At 44.0% G+C, this 25,775-nt stretch overlaps 1 protein-coding gene across 3 annotated transcripts in view; it reads left to right on the forward strand.

Moving 5' to 3' along the window:
- Gadl1 (GAD like acidic amino acid decarboxylase 1) overlaps positions 1 to 25,775 on the forward strand; it is a 168,618-nt gene that overhangs the window by 115,530 nt on the left and 27,313 nt on the right. For all 3 annotated transcript variants that reach the window (XM_029481848.2, XM_085828150.1, XM_085828151.1), the window contains one exon: positions 8,478 to 8,567. In XM_029481848.2, coding sequence (XP_029337708.2) covers positions 8,478 to 8,567 — 90 coding nt within the window. The remainder of the gene's footprint in view (positions 1 to 8,477; positions 8,568 to 25,775) is intronic.

Genomic DNA, 25,775 nt, shown 5'->3' on the forward strand with positions numbered 1-25,775 from the left:
ATCACATCCCTATTGGCATAGCATCCCTCACTGGATGAGTAGCTTGTCTTTTCAACCAGACTGACTGCTCTCAAAGCTCTCAGATTGTGCATGTTTCTGTCGCCCAATATTGAGGTTACAAGCATGCTCAGCCATGACTGGCTTTTGACCCGGCTGATGGGGACGCCAACTCATGTCCTCCTGCTTTCTGAGCAAGTGCATTTACCATTGATGCATCTCCCCAGACCAGGAGCCCTGTTTCATTTGAAGTGTAATTTTATTTTTTCTATAGATCATGTATATATGTGTACCTACTTTCTGACCTCATACAACCTTGGGGTTGAACCACCCACAGTGATCTGTGCCCTTTCACATCAATAAAGCAGTGCCCCAAAGACATGCCACAAGGAGGGAAGTGTGTGCACATGAGTGCAGTTACCTGTGGAGGCCAGAAGATGGCGTCAGATCCATGGAGCTGGAGTTTCAGGCTGTTGTGTGCCTGTTGTGTGTGATGGAGCTGGACTCAGGCCCTCTGCAGGAGTCCTAAGTATGTACGTACTCTTAAAGCACTGAGTCATCTCTCCAGCCCCTTGTCTCTTTCTGACTTTTTAAGAACTGTGAAGGGCAAGCTTATCTTAGATCTTGTTAAACTTCATTGCAGTCTTTAACCTAATGTAAAACCACTTATAGATTCCACCGCAGGAATTCGTGCTGAGTATAAGAAGTCTAGATAATCTGTGCTAATCATTTATTCAGGAAGATACATGGAGTCTAGTGTGTGCCAGCAATTTCAGCCTCCAGAGAGGGCCCTGCTCTGTGCTCACATTTCAGTGGGAAGTAAAAGGAACATGTGGGAAGCACCAAGTCATTGGAAGCCTTCAGAAAAGAGACGTGTTCATAAGACATACTCTAGACTCAGTGCAAATAACAGTATCAGTGTGACAATCGCTCTAAGGGAGATGCTATACAAGCAGGGTGAAGTTCTGAAATATGCACAGGGGAGATAGCTCAACTGCTAAAGTGCCTGCTTTCTGGTCACGAGGACCCGGGTTCAATATCCAGTGGCCCACACACAAAGAAGCAAACAAAAGCCAAGTGTGCTGGACGGTTCTTACCTCGCTGTTCTGGTTTCCTCCCTGCTGTTCTGAGGAAACACTGACCAAAAGCAGCTTGGGAAGGGAGGGGTCTATTTCTGCTTCTAGATTCCAGTCTATCTGGAATGAATGATGGTTGAGGGGAGGCAAAGCGAGAACCTGAAGACAGAAACCGAAGAAGAGGCCATAGAGGAATGGTGCTTGCTGGCTTACTTTCCTGGCTTGTTCAGCCTGCATGTGTACAAACACACACACACACACAAAGTTGTCCAAGGTGTTGGACTACCCACAGTGCACTGGGCCCTCCTACATCGTGATCATTAGAATGTGCCGTACACATGCATACAGACCAACTGAGCAGAGGCAGGCCTTCAAGTGAGGTTTCTTCCTCCCAGATGACTGTAGTTTGTGTCAAGTGGACAAGAAAGAACTAAACTCCCCATTCACGTAGCGTGCTGGTCTCTGGTCTCTGGGCACACTCACTTCTCCTGAAAATGTCATTTCGTTCATTATAGATAAAGGGCTGCATCTTGTCTTCCATAGCCGTTCCCATGTTGGTGAATCTCTTGGCTGGCTCGGTTATCTTGCAAGCATCTGTACACACAGAGGAGACCCAGCAGACTGAGCCCACTCTTTATTTCCCCAAATTTGAGTTGCTCTAGTTCCACAGGGTTTGTGAAGATCTTTGGAACGGCCTATCGAGGTTTTGTTTGTTTGTTTTTGTTTTTGTGAAGACGAGAGCAAAAGAGATGGCAGAAAAAGATGACATGTTCGAATGGCATTAATAACTTCTTCCTAAAGGCCCTGGAAAGGGAGGGGGAACTCAAAGCACCGTCTTTGGGGAAATACATTCATATTCTTATAAGGAAAGGTATACTTCATTAGGCAGACTTTGGCTCTGGGCTTGTTTTTTTAAGGTTTACTTACTTTTATTTTTTAATCCTCTCTCTCTCTCTCTCTCTCTCTCTCTCTCTCTCTCTCTCTCTCTCTCTCTCTCTCTCTCTCTCTCTCCCTCCCTCCCTCTCTCCCTCCCTCCCTCTCTCTCTCTCATGTGTGTGTGTCCATGTGTGATTATGTGCACCTGAATGCAGTACCTACAGCAACCAGGAGAGGGTGTTAGATCCCATGGTGCTAGTGTTATAGGTGTTTATGAGCCGACTGAAGTTGATCCTGGAAATTGAGCTCAGAGCCTCTACAAGAGCAGTACTTGCTCTGTTAACAGCTTACCCATCTCTCCAGACCTGGGGGTATGGTTTTCCCTGGAGAAGCCAGCTGGCTCCTATAGCATGGGAAGCTTCCTGTATGGCCCTTCCAGAATTTCTACAGCAGTGTTTTGGGGTTTTGTCCTCATTACTGATCCTGCAAATTGAGACAGAGTCCACAGATACGGCACGTGTGCCCACCAGGCTGCAGCCCAGCCCTGCTGGAAGGACTTATGTTTTAGATTCACATTTGCCTCCCTTGAAGTTTTGTTTCAAGAAATAATGTAAACTTAGACCTTCAATTCCACATCTAAGTGCTAAGTTAATTTTAAAATGGAGGAGAGTAAGAAAGGGAGAGAAAGAGAGGAGAAAGTGAGAAGGGGAGAGAAATGGAGGGGGAGGGAGTGGGAAGGGGGAGGGGCAAGGGCAGGGGGAAGGAGGGGGAGAGAGTACTATATTAGAAATTGTAAATGAGTATAGGGAAACAGAGCGTCTAGCACTTGAATGCCTTTTCCTGAAAAGAGCTAAAGTAATGTCTCTCTTCTTGAAGATGATTGAAAGTTATCATTTCAAATGAACCCTGCATTATTCATGCTCCCCTGAAAACCATAACTCTGTCTTTTTCCTGTGTTGGATCTAAGATCAGATAGTTATTTTCCTAGAGGTATACTCCTCCTTAGACTCCCGTTCGCATTTTCCATTTCAATCTCGTGCGTGAGTCTGAATTATTCACCTTTTTGGGTTTTTTTTTTTTTTGTCTTTCTGAGTTCTACATTAGGAAGTGTTATTGGGATTCATAGACTCTAGAAGGACATCTTGTCGACCTCCTGTGCATGGCAGGAAGCCTCACAAAAGAGCCTGCATGGCAGGGCATCCAATTGTGCTTGAACAACTTCCTGCTATGGAGAGCCCACTGGTTCTTCCTCTTGCAGCTAGACCTGGATGCCCACTTTCGTTCCAGCTGTGGCTGCCCACGTTCCAGCTGCAGCTGCAGCTGCCTGCATTAGATCTCTAGATGCCCACGTTTGAGCCGTGGCCACTTACTCGCCCTGTGGACCCATCACCTGGGCCTTACTCAAGATCACTTATCTCACACAGTTTGATGTGATCATAGTTACCTCATTAATTGCTAAAATCTAACACATCTCATTTAAACTTCTTGGACTTCTGTTGTATTTTACATAGTTACCACTCCATCTTGAATCTTCACCTGCCATGGTTTCTTTGACTTTTCTTTTTTCCTTTTCAGCTTTGGTGCAATGTCCTCTTTGTCTAATACCATTTGGATATTTGTCTATACTCTTTTGTCCTTGGTCCTTTAGTCTGTCAGCATAGTCTCCCAAACATCTCTCTCATTAGGTTTGGTGTGTGTTATCTTTGTCTTTGGCTCCACCCTTGACTTTTGTTTGCTTAGCCCGTAGTTTCCCCTAGACCTCTGACTTGAAGACCATTCCTGAAGCTGAAGTAGCCATTTTTTTCTTACCGAAAGATCACATTTTTCTTTGGGTTTTTAGAACCATGATTGTTCCGAGAAAAATTCTTGGGACCTTAGCCCATCTCCTCTTCCTTCTGCTCATCTACTTAGTCTTCTCCTCTCCGTAGTCTTGGTTAAGAGTCAACCACTTCTCAGGTAGGCAATGCCATCCCCTTCCTTCTGAACACTCTCTAGCCAATCTCTCTACACTGCAGCTTGAACAGTTCTCTACGGGCTAAGTCACAGCTAGGCTGTCACTCTCCTGTGACTGCACACTGCCTCTGGAATCAAGCAATGCCTCCCTTCCCTCCCCAAGCATGGCAAATGGAGAAGCCCGCTGTGAAGCTGACACATCTCTGTTTCTAGCTCAACTCCACTCCATTAAACTCTGCCCCTACCTGCTCATTCCTTCTAGTTTTCTGTCCTCAGAAGACTCTGGTGTCCACTGATGCATTATCCATGTCTTACATTATGAGAAATCTCTCTTTTGATAACACTCACCCATGGCACATGGGCCATCGCTCCTCCCTTCCTTGGGAGTCTCTGAGTTTCTGGGCACAGGCATATGACATAAGTAATTTTCTCATTCTAAGTTCTCCCCCAGTTCCTACCACAGAGAAATTCTGCTTCTGATGCTGAGCAATGTGGTTGGCCTTCTTTGGATGCTCTATACATCTTAGGATTTCCTTTCAAATATGGTATTCAGAAAAGTTCCGAGTGATTTGTCTCAGCCAGTGCAGATTTTAATGAGGCTGTACATCCACTTGAAAAGGACATCTCCTTCTACCAGGCTGGCCCCAAGGAATAGTCATTAACCTCACAGAGTGCCTGCTGTGCGGCAGATATGCTACCCACTCCTGGAAATAAATTCTCTTTTTGCTCGCCCAGCTGAGCCTATGTGCAGGCTGCCATCTCTACATTACAGGATAGGAAGCAGAAACCCAGAACATGTGGCATTTGTACAAGCCATGACCTGGCGAGGGGATAGGGAAATGGCTCAGTTAGTAACATGCTTACTGTGCAGAAGGACCTGAGTTTGATGATTTGCACCCATGTAAAAAACTAAATACATGGTGCATGTTTAGAATGCCAGCACTGAGGAGACTGAGGCAGATGGGTCCCTGGGGCTTATTGGCCAGACAGCCTGGCCTATTGACAAATTCCAGATGAGTGAGAGACCCTGTCTCAAATAAGAAGTGGAAGGTACCTGTGAGATGATGCCTGAATTTGACCTCTGGTCTATGTACACACACACACACACACACGCACACACACACACACACACACACATATACATATACATATACACACAAACACACACACATGCACATAAGCACACCCACATGCAACACATGCACACACACATACACACACACACACACACAAATATGCATATACACATACACACACATGCACATACACATGCACACATGACCTAGTGTGAGTTTAGAATTCTAGTCTTGTGATTATTCTACACCCGGGGCTTTATCTGTGGTTCTATTTTTAAACAGTTTTCAGTACTACAGCCTTGGTTTTAAAACTTAGAAATATGAAATCTGCCTTGTCAGCTTCTCCTTCCTTCTATATTTACATAATTGATTATCTTAATCTGTGTTTTAGAGTCTGCACTTATACTTAATCAAATACACCATGCTGCCTTTTTGTTACTGTTATTTTGATCAAAAGATAGTGTAAAAAAAGATATGCGTTGTTTTGCAGCAATTTAACAATAACCATTGATGAGTGCTCATTTATATGTCAATGGCCCTCCCTAGTAACCAGGGTATGATGGAAGGCTGTCATTAATGGCCCTTAGAACAGGAGAACAATGTCCTTGTGGCTACTGTTTTCCCCCCAACTCTCCTCTATGTGGTCAATGTCCCTGCCGAGGCTTCAGAATGTTACGGTGTGTTGAGAACCTAGACGGAGTGTGCTCCTGTGGTGCTCAGAGGGCATGCTCTATGTATGACAGAAATTAAGTGTGAGTGGCATCTGTATGACTCTGCTCTAAAAGCATCCATCAGCACATTGACGCTCCGGCAGAAAGTCACCGCATGAGATGGAAGCTACAGAGGGGACAATAGGGGAAAACTCAAGTATGCTCTTTGTGGACATTCAATGGCATTTTTCTACTCGCTTATTTTGGAAATGACTGAAGTGAATTTATGCCACCAAATGGAGGATCAGACATCCTCTAGTGAAATGTCAAAAGGGCTTTATGCTTTGTTAACTGTTACTTCAGGGAGCCATGCCATTCGAACGAGAATGTGTGAACAGCGGGGAGAGGGCACAGAAAATGTTACTATCTCAATTGTCACAGAGGCTGAAAGACAGAAAGGTGTACAAGGAAACAGACTTGAAAAGCCAAGCCTGGGCCTGACCTGAGACTTAGCTGGTCTGCCACACAGACTGTAAACATATGACATGGTTAGAGTATTATCAAGCAAATAACAATGAATAAAAATTGATGACATATCAGGGTCCATTCAAAAGGATAAAAAATAAAACCAAAGTGACCCAGCAACTTGAAATGAGAAAGATATAAAATATATAAACAGATGAGAAGGTAGATATATAGATGAAGGATAGCTAGATAGACAAATACAGCAGTGCATATGCATATATATATATATATATATACACACACATATATATACACATATACATATACATATACATATACATATACATATACATATACATATACATATACATATACATATACATATACATATACATATACATATACATATACATATATATACACATATGCATATACATGCACTCATATATATTTGTGCACATGGGATATACATACATACATACATACACACAGACACACACACACACACACACATACAGTGATGAACGGAGACCAGAAAGCATGAGAGATGATCTCTTAGGAATCATATAGTCCCCTAAAACTATACAGGCATAGTTGACCTATAGAGAGCCATCATCCCTTCTAGAACTGAGATAGCGCATAGGAAGAGGAGACACTCCCTGACAGCTGAGAGACAGATCCCCTTGGAAAGAGAATGAATGTGGCTGACAGGAAGGCAGAGTTCATTGAGATGTCACCTTGGCAAGACTCACTAGAAATCTATATTATTCTTCCTGGGGGAAGCCATCTTCCTGGAAGGACCACAGCTTGGCAGTAGATGCAGGCCACTCATAGAGGGCACCTGTCAAGTCACTGGAGCAAAGTGCCTGGCTGGTGACAACTCCCATCCTCTGACACTGCCTGGGCAATATTCCAGGAAGACCTGCCATTTTGCTGATGTCCTTAAAGCAATAAATACTTGTTTTTGGACAGGCGGCAGTTGAAAACAGCTCGTTTTTTGCATGGGATTCATGAAATGTACATAGTGCCCTGGGAAGAGGCACTTCTTCTGTTAGAGTTTCTCCAGCAGGCCATTGATGACAAGATGGAATATGGAATCAGGCAATAACAAGGAAGTATTTACAGGGCCCAGTGCCATCATTGTAGAGCACCAAGAAAGAGGAGTCTTGGAGCTGAAGGCTGATACATTTATAACAGACGCCAGTGCTATTTGGGAAGGCTGCCTTTGACTTATAGATCGATTCTTGGAAACAAAGATAGAAAGCAAACTATGATTTTTTCTTCCACTTTCTAATTAGTGTTTTTCTAAAAAAAATTATTCTTTTTAAGTGATCAAAGGATGCAGGAGCTCAGCACGGTTAATCCAAGAGAGCTAAATCTATTATAAATCAGATGTCCAAATGTAAAATTTGTAGATTCATATTATAAAACATTGTCTTGTGATAAAAGTGTGTAGAAATTGAGCTGAATTACATGGCCCTTCCCTTTGTGAAAACGACTCTGTAGTTTAAAGATTTGTAACTCTTTCTTGTTGTCAATTCCAATGAGAATCTTGGAAATTTCAAAGATGAAAGGGAGTATGGATCAAGAAGTTCTCGTGGTGAGGCTGGAAACCTCCCTGGGCTCTCAGTGATGACTTCGAACCCACTGACAGCAGAACCCCATGAGGTCCCAGTCTTGATCTTAGCATACGAGACGCTAGCTGTTTATTCTTTCTGAATTACGGCAGACTTCATAGTGGGTGTGCAGACAACTCTGGAACTAGTAAGAACTGTGTGCATTGGTTACTGGCAAAAACCTACATTTGTAGTGAAAAAGTACCAAAGATGTCTCAATACTGTTACTGCTGAGGGTCTAGTGAAGAAGGTGGATGTCATCTGTAGTGGTTCCTGAGAACAATAAATTGTAGCTCTTGTAGCTCACTAGAGTATCCACCCCACAAGATACTCGGTGCTGACTGAGTGTGCTTATGGTAGTCTTTGGCATGACCAGTCTTACATTGAGCTTCAGTGAAGACAGAGACATGACATGTGACAGTGTGGCAACAGTATGTCTCTCTCTCTCTCTCTCTCTCTCTCTCTCTCTCTCTCTCTCTCTCTCTCTCTCTCTCTCTCTCTGTGTGTGTGTGTGTGTGTGTGTGTAACCTGAGCCTCTGAGCCTACCCTTTATGTAGAGAAAAGAAAACTGTCTAGATTCAAACTCCAGTAGTGTATTGTCAGAATTCGTAGAGAACTACTCTGCAGGGGGTTGGCTTTTTTAAAATAAGTCATACACACTTGATGACTCATAAGAGATTATCACAGAGTTTAAAAGCCTTGGTTTAATTACATTCTACAATGAATCTTATGTTAATAAAGCAGCATTGTGTGTTTTCTAATCCTCAGCCTGAATATACCAATGTTTGCTTTTGGTACATTCCACCGAGTCTCAGAGAGATGGAGGAAGGACCAGAGTTCTGGAGAAAGCTTAGCTTGGTGAGTAATGAGTGGGTTGTATTTTTTTCTTCTTTTGATGAGTTCAATGCTCCTGCCTATTGGTCCGCAGATAGCTCCATGTGTGACTGCCTCTTGAAGTCACAGAGAAGTGTCTCTATTCCTGGCGTTTCTCTCAGTAGAAACTGCTATGTTCATACCTAGCCCATTAACTTGCCAGATCAATACACACACACATACACAAACACCTGTGCTGTGTGCAAGGTAGCTGTAGACTTTCTTAAACATTCTGCCTCCGCAGTGAGCTTCAGAAAGTGTTATCTGGTTGCAGGGTTCACAGTCACAGCTGTGGGACAAATGGCTGAAGCTCTCAATTCTGTAATTCTGTGGGTACGTCGAGCCATCTTAGAATTCTGTCGTCTGACTTGAAAACATGCAAAAACCAAAATCTGATATTGTTATTGTGGGGAAGGTGTCTCTGGCTTCTTGTATTCTTGCAGGAAAAAAATCTATTGAGATAGATAGATAGATAGATAGATAGATAGATAGATAGATAGATAGATAGAATATGAATGTACTTGAGTGGAAGAATATTTATCCAAACACTCCAAAGAGATATTAGAGTGGGCTATCCCAGGACGGGCCTGGGAAGCCCAGTAGATTCTGTGTTTTGGATTCGTAAAACATTTTAATCAATGCTTAAGATCCTTGGCTATATTCATAGGATGAGGGGACCCTTTGGTCCTAAGTGGTGGTTTGAATGAAAGTAGTCCCCATAGGTTCGTAAGGAATGGCATTGTTAGAAGATGTGGTCTTGTTGGAGGAAGTGTGTCACTAGGGGTGGACTTTCAGGCTTTCAGAAACCCAAGCCAGGCCCAGTGACTTACTGCTCTCCCTGCTGATTGGGATATAGAACTTTCAGCTATGTCTTCAGGACCATGTCTGTCTACAAACCGCCATGCTTCCTGCCATGATGATAATGGACTGAACCTCAGAACCAGTAAGCCAGGCGCAATTAACTGTTGTCATTTGTAACAGTTGCTGTGGTTGTGGTGTCTCCTCCCAGCAACAGGAACCCTAAGACTCTTTAACATTGTGGTGGGCCAGATCGATCTCTCTTGTATAGCATTTCTTCCCATGATCCTCTAGAAAAGCCCACAAAAGCAGGCCATGTCAGAGCCACGTGGCAAGCAATAATGTGTAGGCTATGGAGTGAACAAGCTAACTGAAGTTTCAAGGATTCTTAGCCATAAGGGAGCATGCTGACCATCCAGAGATACCACTGCTAATATCCAACTGCCATATTCCTCAGTAACATCACATCTAACTCCTTTCCTAGCCTGTGCCAGTGAGCAACATTCCATTCTCTTTACCAAAACACCCTGCACCATGCACCCAAGAGACTTGGAGGAAAAAAAAAATAGAGGATGCTGAGCCTGGATTTTCAACTGAAAAAAAAAAGTGCTTGAAAGCATGTTCATAGGGCTTGAGGTCTCTCAATGGTAAAGGACTTGCCTGACATTCCCCTGTGGGTTCAAAGCCCTGAGTCCCAGCCCAGGCAATATAAACAAACAAAGGCTTCACATGAAGCCGTGGAGAGCTGACAGTGCACAAAAGGAGCCCAGCAACCCCCACTTGGTTTTTCCAGACAAAATCCTTCCTCTCCTCCAGCTTTCCAAGGACTGTGCAGCCTCCTTAGTCAACATTCTTTATCCCTACTCCCCACTGCACATTGAAATTATATTTGGGAATTTCAGCCATGTGATACACACATTTAGGAATTCATGTGTTGTTGGTACCTTTAAAACTAGACAACTCCTTCTCTCTGTATCTTTCGTTATGAGGTAAGCAAAGAAGACTCCATCCAAGTTCATAAAAGCTCTCTCGGGCTTGCAATCCCTTTCCCCCTCTCACTGGAGAAAACACTAATTATTTAAACAGCTTTTGACAGTTGATAGCCCTTCAACTTGCCCTTTGAAGGAAAAGAAAAGGACTTACCAGGCAGGCAGCTGTAAACATTTACTGAGGGCTGGATGGGTTAAGCACTAGAGAGACAAATACCAAAAGAACTTGGTCTACGCCCTTGACAAGTTCATGTTCAGGGATAGAGCAGGTTAAAAGGCCACCAGGAGTGAAGAAGATACGCTCTGCTTGCAGCAAAAGCAGAGAGGACAGACCTCTGCTTCATCGTGCAACCCTGGCGCAGAGCCTTAAGCAGCAGAGAGATGCCAGGGAGGGAAGAACTAAGAAAGAAATAGATCCCAAGAAAGCTCAGAGTGTGAAGACGGTGAGAGTCAAGAGAACGGGGGGGGGGGGGGCAGGCTATAAAGGGGCAGTGATGGATATGAGCATAGCCCGCAGAGTTTGGCTTGGTTTTTTTTTTTTTTCCATAAGCAAATTTAGAGGGAGAAAGCTTTCCATTGCCTGGGAGCTACAGACCAGTGTGGCCTTACCTGATGGTGTGACCTCTCCCTTTGGGTCATCTCTCTTTACCCATGACACATTTATGCCCCTGTACTGTAACACAATATATGCCAACATAATGCTATCTCCTGTCAAACCTGAGACCAAGGAGAGTGGTGGGTAACTTTAATTCTAAGTTGATTAGATTAAAGAACACCTAAGGCATTGGTGAAATATATTTTTGGGCGTGTCTGTGAGGGCATTTCCAGAAAGGTCTACCCGCAGATGGAAGATCTGCCCTAAATATGAGCAGCACCACTCTCTGGATAAGGGGTCCACAGTGAATGCAAAGGGAAAAATGGGCAGAGCCCTAGCATCTGTATCTCCATCTTCTGAGTGTGGGTGCCATGTGAGAAGCCCCCTGCTGCGACCTCTGGGGAGCCAAAGAGTCCCTCCCTCTCTCAAATCATCGCCTGTCCCCAATTTGGACAGAAAGAGGGTGATTTTAGGAGCATAGACATTGGGAGCCACACAGTCACTTTCACTGCAACAAAGTCGTCAGGCCTTGAGGTCTGGCTGGAGTTATGTCTCGGAATGTAAGTAGTTAAGAACTGTGAGGCTACCCAGCAGATGGTACCTGAGCTGCAAGGGCAAAAGGAACAATGTTGTGAGTCTGAGTGAGGACTAGAAGAGGATTTTTCACCTTGATCGATGGAGACGGAGGTTGTTGAGTGGGGCCTGAAGAGAAACCACTTCCAAGTTGAGAAAGATGGTCACAGGCCTGAAAAATCTTTTTTTTTTTTTTTGGTTGTTAAGAGAATTTACATAGAATGTGACATTTGTGTTTCTTTGATTCAGTGCCATGGCGCAGACAGAGATTAAGATAAGTAGACGGCTTCCTGGAATGAGTGAGTGTAGGATTGGTTGTGTCTGGCTTCTCCTTTGCTTTCAACTCTGAGAAAAGTCAAAGCCAGTAATGGACCTTGCGCTAATAACAGTTTGTTGCTGTGAAGAAGTACAGTGACCAACTGAGACTTACAGGTGATGGGCCCTCAAGGTGAGGCAGCAGCAAGGGGGGCAGAGCAGGAAGCTGGGAGCTCACATCTCCATCCACACACAGGAAGCAGAGAGGGCAAACCAGAATCTGGGCAAGGGTGTGGACTCTCAAAGCCTGCCCCTAGCCGTATACTTCTTCTACCAAGGCTCTACTTTCTAAAAGTTCCGAAACTTCCCCAGCTAGGGGCTAAGCACTGAAATACCTGACTCTACGGGAGACAGTTGTCATTTAAAGCGTCACTAGTATGCAGGTTCAAACCAGAGAGTACCTGAATTCTATGCTTCTCACAGTCACTGGAACTCAAATACACATAAAGACATTCTCCCTTACTCCAGCAATGGCGAGGTCAGGATCCACCACAGCCTGTTCTTTACTGCTAGAGCTGGAGAGAAGGCTCGGCAGTTACAAGCACTTGCTGATCTTCCACGGCCATCTGTATCTTGCTGTTCTTCTATATCCGGCAACTCCCAAATGGTGTAACTCAAGCTCTGGGAGTTCTTATGTCTTCATCTGGCCTCTGCAGGTGCTCACATATGTATGGCATCCAGTGACACACACACACACACACAGACACACACACACACGGGGGGGGGGGGGCAGCCTTCGGGACTCCCCGTTCCCCTTGCCCGGGTTAGTATCATACCTTTATGTCATGATTGCTTCTGGCCAGTGAAGCACGTGCTGCAGGCGGCCTTGGCTTCTTAGTTAGCCTTTTCTCTCTCTGCGTGGGCATTTGCTTTGCAGATGACTTTGGAAAGAGAGAGGTGACTTGTGAGAATGTACCTTTGTGATTTATAAATATGGACCCACTTACAGCATGCTCAGAATTTATTTCCTCATTTATTTTCGACAGAGAACCACAAATGTAAATAAAGCCAAAAGAAAACCTTGTTTGTTGCCTTTGTTTTTGCTCCTCTGGTCACACGAGCTGTGTAAGGTGACTAGCCACAGAACTACTCGTGTGATGGGCTCATTTGACAGCTGGAGGGAAAAATGAATATGGTGTGTCACAGGCTCTGTGTGTGTGTGTGTGTGTGTGTGTGTGTGTGTGTGTGTGTGTGTACATGAGTGTGCTTGCAAGAATGTGAGACTATTTCTAGAGAATGCAGAACTATGAAGCCAGTCTGTGACACTGTTCTGTCACCACGTTACCGTGACGTGACGCCTGTTTCCAGATGTCCTCTGTAGATATGCCCCCTTCTGATCCTTCTGGGCATGACTGTCTCTGTCTCAGGTCTTCACTTTTTGCCTGACTCCATCCTGTCTGTCTCTTTGCCTCCTGGCGTCTTCCCTCTCTTATTTCTGTCCCTCCCAGCACATCCCTAAGTCTGGTCCTGCTGCATCAGCGCTGGCCTGTGGCAAGACTGGGAACTGTCCACATCTCTACAGCAGCAGTTGTCAATGCCACCGGACCCAAGGACCACTATTCACAATAAATATTAACATCCCCTTTGCTCTCCCAACAGGGAGAGCCAAAGCATGGCATTCTGTAAGGGCTACATGTGATCTCATGTGCAACGAAAAGAAGGAAGTGATTAATAATCAGATATATGTGTCGTTATATTGCATCATTACTTGTGCCTGGCATCTTCAGACCATGCCTGGACTTGACAGAATTCCCATCCATGCTCTGAGATGCACAGAGTGTGACCTGTACACAGAGGCACAATGCCACAAATAGGTGATGTCCGTCTTGGAAGTAATAAAGATGGTAGAGTGTTAGTGTCCACATTCTTAGACGGCACACAGGTTTGTTCAGGGGAAATACTTTTTCTCTTGTTTTACATGAAGTCAAAGCAGCATCTGCTAAAAACGGGCCCAGGGACTGGTGAGAGAGACAGTGCAGTGGGCAAAGGTGGTTGTGGTCAGAATTGATGGCATGAGTTCTATCTCTGGGATCCATTTGGTAGAAAAATAGAACTGAAGATGGCAAGATGTCCTATGACCTTTACATGCATGGAACATACATAACATACATAGGCACACACACACACATGAGTAAATACAATACATACGTTTAAATGGTCATAGAAGGGCTAAGGAGATAGCCCAGTCAGTATATTGATGGCGTGCAAGCCTGAGGACATGAACTGGGTTCCCTAAACTCATGATAGAAAAGGAACCAGGGTGGTAGCAGGCAATGCTCGTCTCAACACTGGAGGAGCAGACACAGAGGGACCTCTGGGCTTTGCAGACAAGACAGTCTAGTGAGTTCCAGACCATTGAGAGGCCCTCCCAGCGATCAGTTTTTTAAAGACAATAAAAATAAAACAGTGGGTATTAATACCCGGAGTTGACTTCTGCACTCCCCACATGCTTACATGTATGTACACACATGTGCTTACATGTATGTGCATACATGTGTGTACCCACATCCCATATGTACCCACATCCCATTATGAATGTTGCTGCCTGTAATGAGAGTCAGCAGAGGGTAGGGTTGTGGGTCCCATAGGGCATGGTCACTTCAGGAGGTATAATGTGAGGTGTTTGTGCTTGCCCCATGATGTACCGGGTAGGTACTGGGCTGTAGGGTTGGAGCTGGTTCAGGGGTCCACAGGCCTGCAATGAAGCTGCACCTGTCTGGTTCTCAGACTCTCAGACATCCAGGCTCTGCTAGGAGTGGAGGAAGAGCTGAGAATGGAGTGCAGGCCCACAGGCTGGATCTTTTCCAGGGCCACGGGAAAAGGGAGAGCTCTGGCTTGTCCCACGGGGAGAGTCCTTGGCTTGTCTGGTGGGAGGCCTTCTACAGGAGACTAGACAGTGGCTCTATAGACAAAGGCCTTCTCCATGGCTCCCCATGGAAGGTCTCAATGAAAAGAGACAGTCTGTGGCTCCAAACAATTTATTGTGGTAGAAAATGGATGTGTAAAACCATATCCTCCTTTTCAGGGTGGTCCTGAGATTAAATACATTTTTTCAGGGAGGAGTGTCTCGGAAGGAAAGTTTATTGACTATGCCCTCCAGGCCTCAAGGTACCTTATTATCATGGAGGTCTCTGTCTTGAGTCTACAGGATCACAGGTCACATCTCTTTTCTTATTGCCTTGATCTGAGATGTTAGGAATGCCTTGTGGAGGGGCTTGGGGGTGTTGCCACTATGGGGGGCTACCACTAGTGACAGGGGCCTGGTACTTGGGAGCAGGCGAAGCTCCTACCATCCCTTCAGGGTCTCCAAGGCTTCAAAGCCGTTAGCTCAACTGATGACTAGGCTGCCTCTCATGGTCCACTGCCCCACAGCAGAGTTCTCTGGGGTTTTTCTTTACTGTGTGTATGCAGCAGGGATGGGTGGGGAGGTAGAACACAGTTGCATGTTCAGGTGCATGCATGTGCATGCCAGAGGTGTAGATCAGTCTTCCTCCATCTCTCTCCATCAAATCTTTGACAAGGTTCCTCGCTGAACCCAGTTAGGGCAGGCCGTCTAGCCTGTGAATCCATATCCCCCTACCCGTACCTCACCAGCGCTAGGATTATAGGTACCTGTTTCAAATGTGGATTTTCATGTGGGTTCTGGCATAGTAAATTCAGGTCCTCAGGCTTGCACAGCAAACACTTCAGCACTGAGCTACATTCCCAGTCTATTCTCTAAGCTACTTGTGGGCAGACAAATTTGCTGTTTTACTGGAATCACATAAAACACAGGAAAACCTTAATTTTACATACATTTTTCTTTTAGCAGTTCCAATCTTAAAAACTGTTTCCTTGTAAATAGCAGCAGAGTTGTGGGGAATGGAATGCTACTCAGAGGTTTGCAGTTCTTCAAAAGAACAAAATGCCGAGAAGTAACGAAAAAGCCACCTCCAAGGTGCTAGTTAAATATTACTACGTGACTTGTAGGCAAATTCAGTGTTCAGACAATTAAGATAGATCATTATTTTGGAAAATAATACAAATCAGCTACTATAGCCCATGTGTTTTGAAAAATTATGTTCATATATAATGATCACTCTATCATCTGTATATGTGCATGCATGCATGTGTACATGTGTGCATGTGTGTGCATGGTTGTGTGCAAGTGTGCTTGTGTGTGTGCATGCATGCACATGTGTGTATAGAAAGAGAGGGTAGGCCTCTCTATACTGGTCACTTCTTCCCTTGCTCTGACAGAAAGTGGTTTCAGGAAAGAAAGTTTTAAGCGGGCTGGCAGTGGGCAGCTGGCCATACGCAGGCTGGCAGTGGGCAGCTGGCCATACTCAGGCTGGCAGTGGGCAACTGGCCACATTGTATCCTGTTCCTTTCTCCATTTTCTGCAGTCTGGAATCCTAGCCCACAGAATGATAACACTCATATAACATCTGCCTCCCAACTTCAATTAATCTAATCGAAAACATTCTTTATAGCTGTGCCCAGAGATGTGTTTCCATGGTGACTCTAAGCCCTATCCAGTTGACAATGGAGATGAACCATCACAGATATTAAGTGTATATAAAATCTTGTGTGTATGTTTAGACTAAGGACAGACAGTAGATGCCAAGTTCTATATACACTGTGTGTGTGTGTATGTGTGTGTGTGTGTGTGTGTGTGTGTGTGTGTTCATTAAGCACTGCCCTGGAGTATCAAATTGAGGACAGAAACTTGGGAATGGAATATAAAGACAAACCAGAAACAGACCCTAGAAAATTCTGTGAGCTTTCCTTGGTGTTCTGATGAATATTTCCTTTCCTGTGAGCATTTCATTCTCAAAGTCCAGAGCCCATTCACAAAATCCTAACATTCTTGCAAGGAGTTAACACACCTTCCTTTGCCTTCCTGAGCGCTCACGACAGCCTGCTCGGATTTGCTGCAGAGTCCTGACTAAGGGTGATCATGTCTGATGGTGTCCCTTCTTGTCAATCATAGAAGAATCAGTTTTTCTGGGGCCTTCCTGATATCCTTGTTGTCTTGTTGCTTGGTTGTGGATTTAATTTGTCAGATGGTCCTGATATCCTTAGGAGAATCTGGGTTGCCAGTGAGCCACCCTTCTAGAGGAAGGTGCCTGCAGATGCATAAACAGGACTCCTTAGTACTGTCGGCAGCTTTCCAGGGGTCTTGGGCATGCCCCATTCATGGCTTGATTCATAGCATATCGCCATACTTCAAGACTCTGTTCTTCAATCTGTCAGGGGCATTTTAGAGATGATCTCCTGGTTGCTTGTGTGCATATATGTGCAAGTGTGTTGGTGTGCATGTGTTCGAGGAAACTTGCACATCGCCTATTCTTGAGAATTCTGGTTCTGGTTTTCTTTCAATCATACTTGGTGATAACAGGATACCCAGCCTCTCCTTTGGTTTGTGAACTAAAAAATATTTATTTCTCTAAAGACAGAACAGGGTATTTTTTTTTTGGTTGGTTGATTTTTAAAATTATTTTATTGTGTGTGTATTTGTGTTTTGTTTGCATGTATGTCTGTGCACGGCATGTTTCCATGGTGTCCATGAAAGCCAAAAACAAACAAACAAACAAAAAGCAAAAACAAAACAAAACAAAACAAAACAAAACAAAACAAAACAAAACAAAACAAAACAAAACACTAGATCCCCTGGAACTGGGGTCGCAGACACTTGTAAGCCAATATGTGGATGCCAGAAACCAGATCTGAGTTCTCCGCAAGAGCAGCCGGTGCTTTAACTGCTGAGACATCTCTCCAGCCCTGGGTTTTGTTTATTGTTAGAATTTTTAAAAATAAGGTCCCTTTGGAAAAGTTTTGGTGCACAATTGATTAAATTCCTGAAAAATTCTAGTTTTGGGAGGTACCAAGCTGTTATATTTGCCATATGGTTTACATTTTAGGGGAAGCTAATATAGACACTGATTTTATTTATTTATTTTATTTTATTTGGATCTCTCTCTCTCTCTCTCTCTCTCTCTCTCTCTCTCTCTCTCTCTCTCTCTCTCTCTGTGTGTGTGTGTGTGTGTGTGTGTTCACAGAGGGAGGGGCTAGATGCACGTGCACGTGTGTCCTTTCAGAGATGCGACATCCACCAGTGCCGTCTTTCTCAGTAGCTCTCCACCTTGTTTTTTAAACACAGATCTCATCACTGGCCTGGGCCTTATCAAGCTAAGCCGAGCTGGCCAGCAAGTCCCAGGGATCCATCTGTCTGTCTCTGTCTCCTTCATGCTAGGATTATGATCATGGACCACCACAGCCAACATTTTTACGTGGACTCTAGGGCATCAAACTTAGGACTTCACACTTGCATAGCAAACACTTTACCAGCTGAACTATCTTCCGTGTGTGTGTGTGTGTGTGTGTGTGTGTGTGTGTGTCCGTGTGTGTGTGTCCATTTTACTTTATGCAACACTGTAGCTCAAACCCAGGACCCTTTGCATTCTAAGAAAATACTAAATAAGCCACCCCCAGTCCTAAAATCCCATGGAAGGAGTTACAGAGACAAAGTTTGGAGCTGTGACAAAAGGATGGACCATCTAGAGACTGCCATATCCAGAGATCCATCCCATGATCAGCATCCAAACGCTGACACCATTGCATTCACTAGCAAGATTTTGCTGAAAGGACCCAGATATAGCTGTCTCTTGTGAGACAATGCTGGGGCCTGGCAAACACAGAAGTGGATGCTCACAGTCAGCTAGTGAATGGATCACAGGGCCCCCAATGGAGGAGCTGGAGAAAGTACCGAAGGAGCTGAAGGGATCCGCAACCCTATGGGTGGAACAACATTATGAACTAGCCAGTACCCCGGAGCTCTTGACTCTAGCTGCATATGTATTAAAAGATGGCCTAGTAGGCCATCACTGGAAAGAGAGGCCCATTTTCATATCTATTTTTACTTTAAAACAAAACAAAACAAAACAAAACAACAACAACAACAACAACATTATTTCCCCCATGATTCTCTTTTGTCTGTTTATTCAAGTGAGGTCATGTGGTAGTCAGTCCCGGAACCCACCATTCAACTCCAGGAATCACTGTGAAATCTACCAAGAATAAAAGCCTCTGTCTCCCTACTTGACCTACAGATCAGGTGGGCTGTGTCAGGGCTGCAAACTTGCATCTGCACTGTGTACAGTTAAGATGTCTGGATGCATCTTGTCATTTCCCCCATCCCTGGATGACATGGGGTCTTCTGGTTCCTTGCCTCTCCTGAGACTTGCATGGCCTGAAGACTTTCTCTCCTCCTGGGTATTTCCAATGCCCAAGGTTAACTTGTGAAGCTGCCAAGGGCAGGGAATGGGGAAGTAGGACCAGGGGAAGTAAGGCTGCAGGGGGCAAGCACTGTAGAGGGAGAGGTCCCCTTAAGCCTTAGGGTGGTCTATGGCCTGTAAGGCCTCTGAAGGATCCCCAAGGTCCATGGGAACCATAGTCATTACTGAGAATGGACTTTCTGCCTGGCCTTTTAGGACAGTGGTGCAATTTGGATTTGATTTTTATTTAGAGGAAGTAAAGGATTGTGACATTTCTTGAGCACCTGCATTTACAGGGCAAAATTCATACCCACAGCACAGCCATTAAAGAGATTGCACTGGACACAATGAGGATTTATTGTTGCAGAATTAAGAATGGACTCTGTGCTAAAGGAAAAATAAAGGTTCTCCGATTATCTTTGAAGCTCTTTTGCCAGTGCCAAAGCTGCCCCCTGCTGGTGGCTCTGCTCATTGCTTTGTTCCTGGATGGAAATCAACATGCAGAGCTGTGGACTAGCCCTGTGGAGACAATGTACAGAGTTGCAGGATAACCACCATCAGGACCACCCAGGGAGGCAGTGCAGGGAATTCTCAAAGGATAAACCTGCTCTTTCTCTTCCCATCAGTATACATGCGTGCCTCTGTGCTCAACCTGTGCATGTGTGCCTCTATGCTCCTCCTGTGCATGTGTCTCTGTACTCCTCATGTGCATGTGTGTGTCTGTGCCCCTCATGTGCAGGTGTGTCTCTGCTTCTCATGTGGGTGTGTGTCTCTGTGCTCCTCATGTACATGTGTGTGTCTGTGCTCCTCATGTGCAGGTGTGCCTCTGTGCTCCTCATGTGCATGTGTGCCCCTGCTCCTCTGCACATCTCCACAGCAGCCAGCTCTTCCTCATTTGCCTTAGAGCTGCATCGTTTTCCTATTCTCTTGCTCAGTCTATGCTTTATGCTGCTGCTGCCCTGTCCCCACTTCCTATCTTCTCTCTCCCCCTTTCCCAAATGTTCCTCTTTGCCTTAGAGCTGCATCCTCTTCCTGTTCTCTTGCTCAGTCTATGCTTTATGCTGCTGCTGCCCTGTCCCCACTTCCTATCTTCTCTCCCCCCCTTTCCCAAATGTTCCTCCTTTCCCCCTCTCATACGTTGTTCATCAAAACTAAGAGACACGTGCAGGCTTGGACAGAGCAGAGATGGTGGTAGTGACATGATTTTCTTTTCCTGATGTGTTTCCTCAAGCTCCTTCACTGTCTGTTGATCCATCCATCCATCCATCCATCCATCCAACCATCCATCCATCCATCCATCCATCCATCCATCCATCCAACCATCCATCCATCCATCCATCCATCCATCCATCCATCCATCCATCCATCCAACATCTATCTATCTATCTATCTATCTATCTATCTATCTATCTATCTATCTATCTCCATCCTGTCAGAAGAAACTCAAAAAAAAAAAGGAAAAACACTACATAATTGTGTGCTGTAATCTATAAAACCCACAGGTATATCAGGCAAATTCTGCATAATTTTGTTAAGTGTTTGTGTACCTTGGCATTTGGTCATTGAACAACAATTGATGAACCTCTCCATGCTGGCATCCATCCTCTCTCTTCTCCTTCTCCTTCTCCTTCTCCTTCTCCTTCTCCTTCTCCTTCTCCTTCTCCTTCTCCTTCTCCTTCTCCTTCTCCTTCTCCTTCTCCTTCTCCTTCTCCTTCTCCTTCTCCTCTCTTCTTCTTCCTTCCTTCCTTCCTTCCTTCCTTCCTTCCTTCCTTCCTTCCTTCCTCCCTCCCTCCCTCCCTCCCTCCCTCCCTCCCTCCCTTCCTTCCTGTCTGTCTGTCTGTCTGTCTGTCTGTCTGTCAAGGTCTCACTATGTAGCTTAGATCACCTGAAAATATCTATGTAGTTCCTCCTGGCCTCAGTCTTGGAGATCTATCTGCCGGCCTGTGCCTCATGCATGCTAGGTTAAAGGCACAAAACTTCACCCCTGTTCCTTTGAGTCTGGGTCTCTTGGGTCTCGGTATACAGACAGAGAGGACAATGGACTTTTGATCCTCCTGCTTCCTACCTTCCAGGTAGTTGTAGGTGGCACCACTTATGCAATGCTGTTCATCAAACATAGGGCTTTGTGCAGGTGAGCCAAGTACTCTACCAAATGAGCTGTATCCACGGCCTTCAATCCTGGATTCCTCACATCCACTTTTGATCTGGACTATTTCCACAGTGCAAACTGCCCCAAATGCAGTTGCTGATTGCAGAATTTGTGTGGCTTTTGAGCCTGGTTGTACCTATACATTATAATTGTTTTGTATTATTAAGTGCGTGTGCGTGTGTGTTTGTGTGTGTTTGTGGGTGAATATGCAGTAGGATGAACTGACTTCTAGGGAGATGGAGCTAAGGAAGTTGTGGCCCCCTAGACAGGGATACACAGAGCCAGTCCCCAGCCCTTTGGAAGAGCAGTATGTGTTCTTGACCACTGTGCCATATCTATAGCCCCTATGCTATTAATCCTTAATAAGTTGAGACTCATTTGCAATTCTGAAAGTCAGAAGAGAGTATGCAGCCTTCCATGTACCTGTGGCTACACTGGGCATCACTGGCAGACAGTGGGGGCGGCTTGCTTAGGAAGGGAAAGTGATATCATCTTGGGTCGGCTCTGCTGTATATTGTGTTAATTTTTAGCAGCCAAATGATTTTCTTGTCTTCCTCTCCTGATGGATTGTGTTTTTCTATGTACTTAGCTTTCTCGAATTTTACATATTTGCATTTTGAAATCAGATATTTTCCTGATAAATTTGAATGAGGGTGCGCGTAGCTTGGGTTTGAGGATACTGTTTGCTACCTGGCATGCAAATATAGCCCTCAGCACAATGCCTCTTTTTATTTTAATCTTGTTGGATTTTTCTTCTCTGTACAGAAGTTTTGAATTTTTTATGTATTCAAATCTGTCAGTCTTGTTCCTCATGATTTATTCCGAGGCTTCAAAGCCGAAGTTACTGTTGTTTCACAGACCTGATAAATATTCTAATCCATCTCCTGCTGACTTGCCATCAGTCAATATTCTGTGTTTAAGTCCTTCATCTATGTGGAGGGTATTTTTGTATACAAAGTAAAATATTAATTCAATCTGATTATTTCCCCAAATTAGTGCAGAGAGGTTCCAATTCTATTTATTAAAAAAATATTTCCACTGATGTCATAGCTGGTATTATCTGTGCCCTATATTTTTAAGAAATAATTGATTCTATTTTGGACACCCAATCTATTCTAGTGAATTCATGTTTCTGGCTTGGGGATCAGGAACTGTGGGTCTTTGAAGAATATTGCTTCATAACGTAATCTGTAATCAGCCGAAAGTACCTTTTTGTTACTGTTGTTCTTTTGTAAAATGTTTTAAAATTTTTAAATTAGACTTACTCATTTTATTTTATGTGTAAGTATTTTACCCACAAGTATCTGTGTGTACCTTGTGTGCCTTGTGTGGGTTAGAGGAGGGCATTGAAGACCCTAGGGCTGGAGTTACAGATGCTTGTGAATCACCACATGGGTTCTGGGAATCGAAGCTCCTCCACAAGGATAGCAAATGCTCTCAGCCCCTCTGCAAGGATAGCAAATGCTCTTAGCCACAGAGCCAACTCTCCTGCCCCATGAAGGGTGTTCTCAATTTTTTGCATATATATTTTGAACTTTAAAAAATTTTCTTGTCTTTTAAAAGAATACTTTGTTAAGATTTTTAGTAGAGTTTAAGTTATCAGCAGTGAATGAATACCCCAGGACCTCTGCCATCCAGGGCTGTGACCCTGGATGTCCTGGGTAGTTACAAAGCATTTCTTTATGTATGTGGTTCCGTCAAGAATATGGTGAAAGTAGTGGCCGGGGAGATGGATCAGCAGTTCAGAGAGCTTGACGCTCTCGCCAAAGACCAGAGTCTGGTTCACAACACAGGTTAGGAAATTCAGAACCCCTGCTATTCCAGCTCCTGCTTCTGGACTTTGCAGGCAACATACATCCAACGTATATCCAACGTACATCCAAAGTACATCCAACATACATCCAATGCACAATGCAAATCCACACACAGACATTCACATACCCACATAATTAAAAATAAAATCATATATATATATATACATATATATATGTGTGTATATATATACATATATATAAGAACATGAGGAAAGGAAGCTGGGCATGGCGATCCATTCCTGAAATCCTAGTACTCTGGATAAGGAGGCAAGAGGAACTGGACTTCCACACCAGCTTGGAATAGGTACAAGGTTCAAAGACAAGTTCTGCTGAATTAGACTCCATCTCAAAAACCACCCAAACAAAAATGGGAAGGGAGGGACGGGGAAATGGCTCAGTCAGTAACACACTTGGATGCAAGCAGGGGGACTTTGGTTTGATCCCCAGAGACGATGGCATTTTCTTACAACACTGAGGAAGTAGTGAGAGGCAGATTCCTGGTGCTCAGTCAACAGAGAGCCCGCCTTCATCAGCAACTTCCAGGCAAGCGAGAGACACCATCTCCAAAAAACAAGCTAGCGTTGGAGAGTCCCAGTGGATAAAATACTTGCTATGGATACAGAGTTGGCGTTCCCACCAACCACGGGAAAGTTAGGCAGGTGAGATGGTTTGCCTGCAATTCCACCCTCAGGAGGCCAAAGCAGAGCATCCACTGGGTGAAAGCTCCAGCCAGACCAGCCAAATTGGTGAGCTTTGAGTCTGAGAGATTCTGTCTCCGTAAACATTGTGGACAGCAATCAAGGATGATGTCTGCCTTTGGTCTCTGGCCATATACTTGTGCACATCTATGAACATGTATATATACATGGACACTTTAAACATAAAAACCCAGGTAGACAGGGCTAGAAGAATGATAAAGTTATTTCATCTGCGTTCCACACGCTTGCACACGCACATGCACCCCCCCACATGTACATGTGCACTACACACACTAAAATAAAAAATGCACATTTATCCAAGCATGGCGATACACATCTTTAATCCAGGCACTTGAGAGGCAGACGCAGGCAGATGTCTGCAAGTTTGAGACTAGTCTGGTCTCTATCATAGTGAATTTCAGGACTGCTACGGCTACATAGTAACACCCCTATCCCAAAAGCAAAACAGCAAACACCTTTCAGTTACTTGGACCCATATCCCAATCATGTAATTTCATTAATAAGATGCTCATCGGGCTTCTTATGAAAGCTGTCATTATGGTCTGTATTTTATGAATGATGTAAAAAATGAGAGACTGCATCGAATGGCTCTTGTTTAGACTCCAGGAAGAGCTGGCTTTGGGCTGGAGCAGATGTCCTGCATTTTCTCGTTTTGCTACACTACTATTACAGAGTATATACAGTAACACAGAAACGTTGTAAAAACAAACTCTGATTTGCTTTAGCATAAACACTAGGCTCCAACAAATCAGGGGTTAGGAAGGACTTCCTGTGGTTATCCTCTTACTGTCTGGGCACAGCAAAGGCCTTGGATTTGCGATGGCGTGCTCTACCTCTTGTGAGAGCATTGTTGGCCTTTGTGTTCTTGGGCATCATTTGAGAGAGATAAACTTGGAACATTTCTCAGGCAGCTCTTCTTTTAATGGTACTGGGATTTGAACTCGGGACCTTGAGTACACGAGGCCAGCATTCTGCCACATCCCCAGCCTTCAAGCCATTCATTTTTAACTCAAATCTGGGTATAAAGTCAAACATAAAATTGCTTTAATAATTGATTTTAAGGTGAGTATATTTCAAATGGAAATACAAGCAAATTTACATTTACTATATAAATTGTAAGATACATCATACTTATAAAACATTTATTATAGTAAAATTTTCTGTGCTCTTAGCATAAAACGTGTGGTAAATAAAATACTCCAAATCCTATAATCCTTACTCAGAAGTTTAAACTTTATCTAAATAGGAATAGCCTTTGAAAGGTTAGTTCTTTTTGTTACAAAGGAAATAAAAATCAGCGAGAAGGTGATTTCTCTTTTATGCATTGATTTTATTATTTTTATATTTTCTTAATCTTCAGATTTCTTGATATCATAATTTAAAATTGGTAGAAAATAAATATTCTTACATTTACAAGATATTTATACATGCCTACATATGAAAGCATATACAATTATATACAAATCCATGATACAAAATGTCCTTCAATGAGTGTTCAAAGTTCTCATGTGATTTTTTCTGTAACTTTTTATACTGTATGAGAAAAAAAAAAACAGATGAAAAACATACCTGAATTCTACAGTGTGACAGACTGGCTCCCACCCCACAGTCAAACACTGAATGATTAACAACTATTTTGCAAGCCTATAAGCATGCTCTACTCAATATACTTTCTCCCAGATTTCCAATAAAAAAGGTAATTGTATGTCTATGGGTGTGTATGTGTGTGTACACAGGTACATGCATGTGCACTCAAGCCCCTAACACCAGGAGCCTGCTAGAAGGAGATCCCAAACACTCATTTTGTCAGTGATCCCCTTGTACCCATGTATCATGGATATTTGGGAAACCTTTTCGTACCTAAAATCCACCAAATGAATTTATGCAGAGTCAATTTGTATGTGTATACTGGTGTGTGTCTTTTTCCTCAAGATTCCATCTCTCTTGTTAACTGAGACAGGTTCTATCTCTGAACCCCAGGCGAT

The sequence above is a fragment of the Mus caroli genome, unplaced genomic scaffold, assembly GCF_978045245.1.
Source record: "Mus caroli unplaced genomic scaffold, Mus_caroli_1 scaffold_11, whole genome shotgun sequence".
Taxonomy (NCBI): domain Eukaryota; kingdom Metazoa; phylum Chordata; class Mammalia; order Rodentia; family Muridae; genus Mus; species Mus caroli.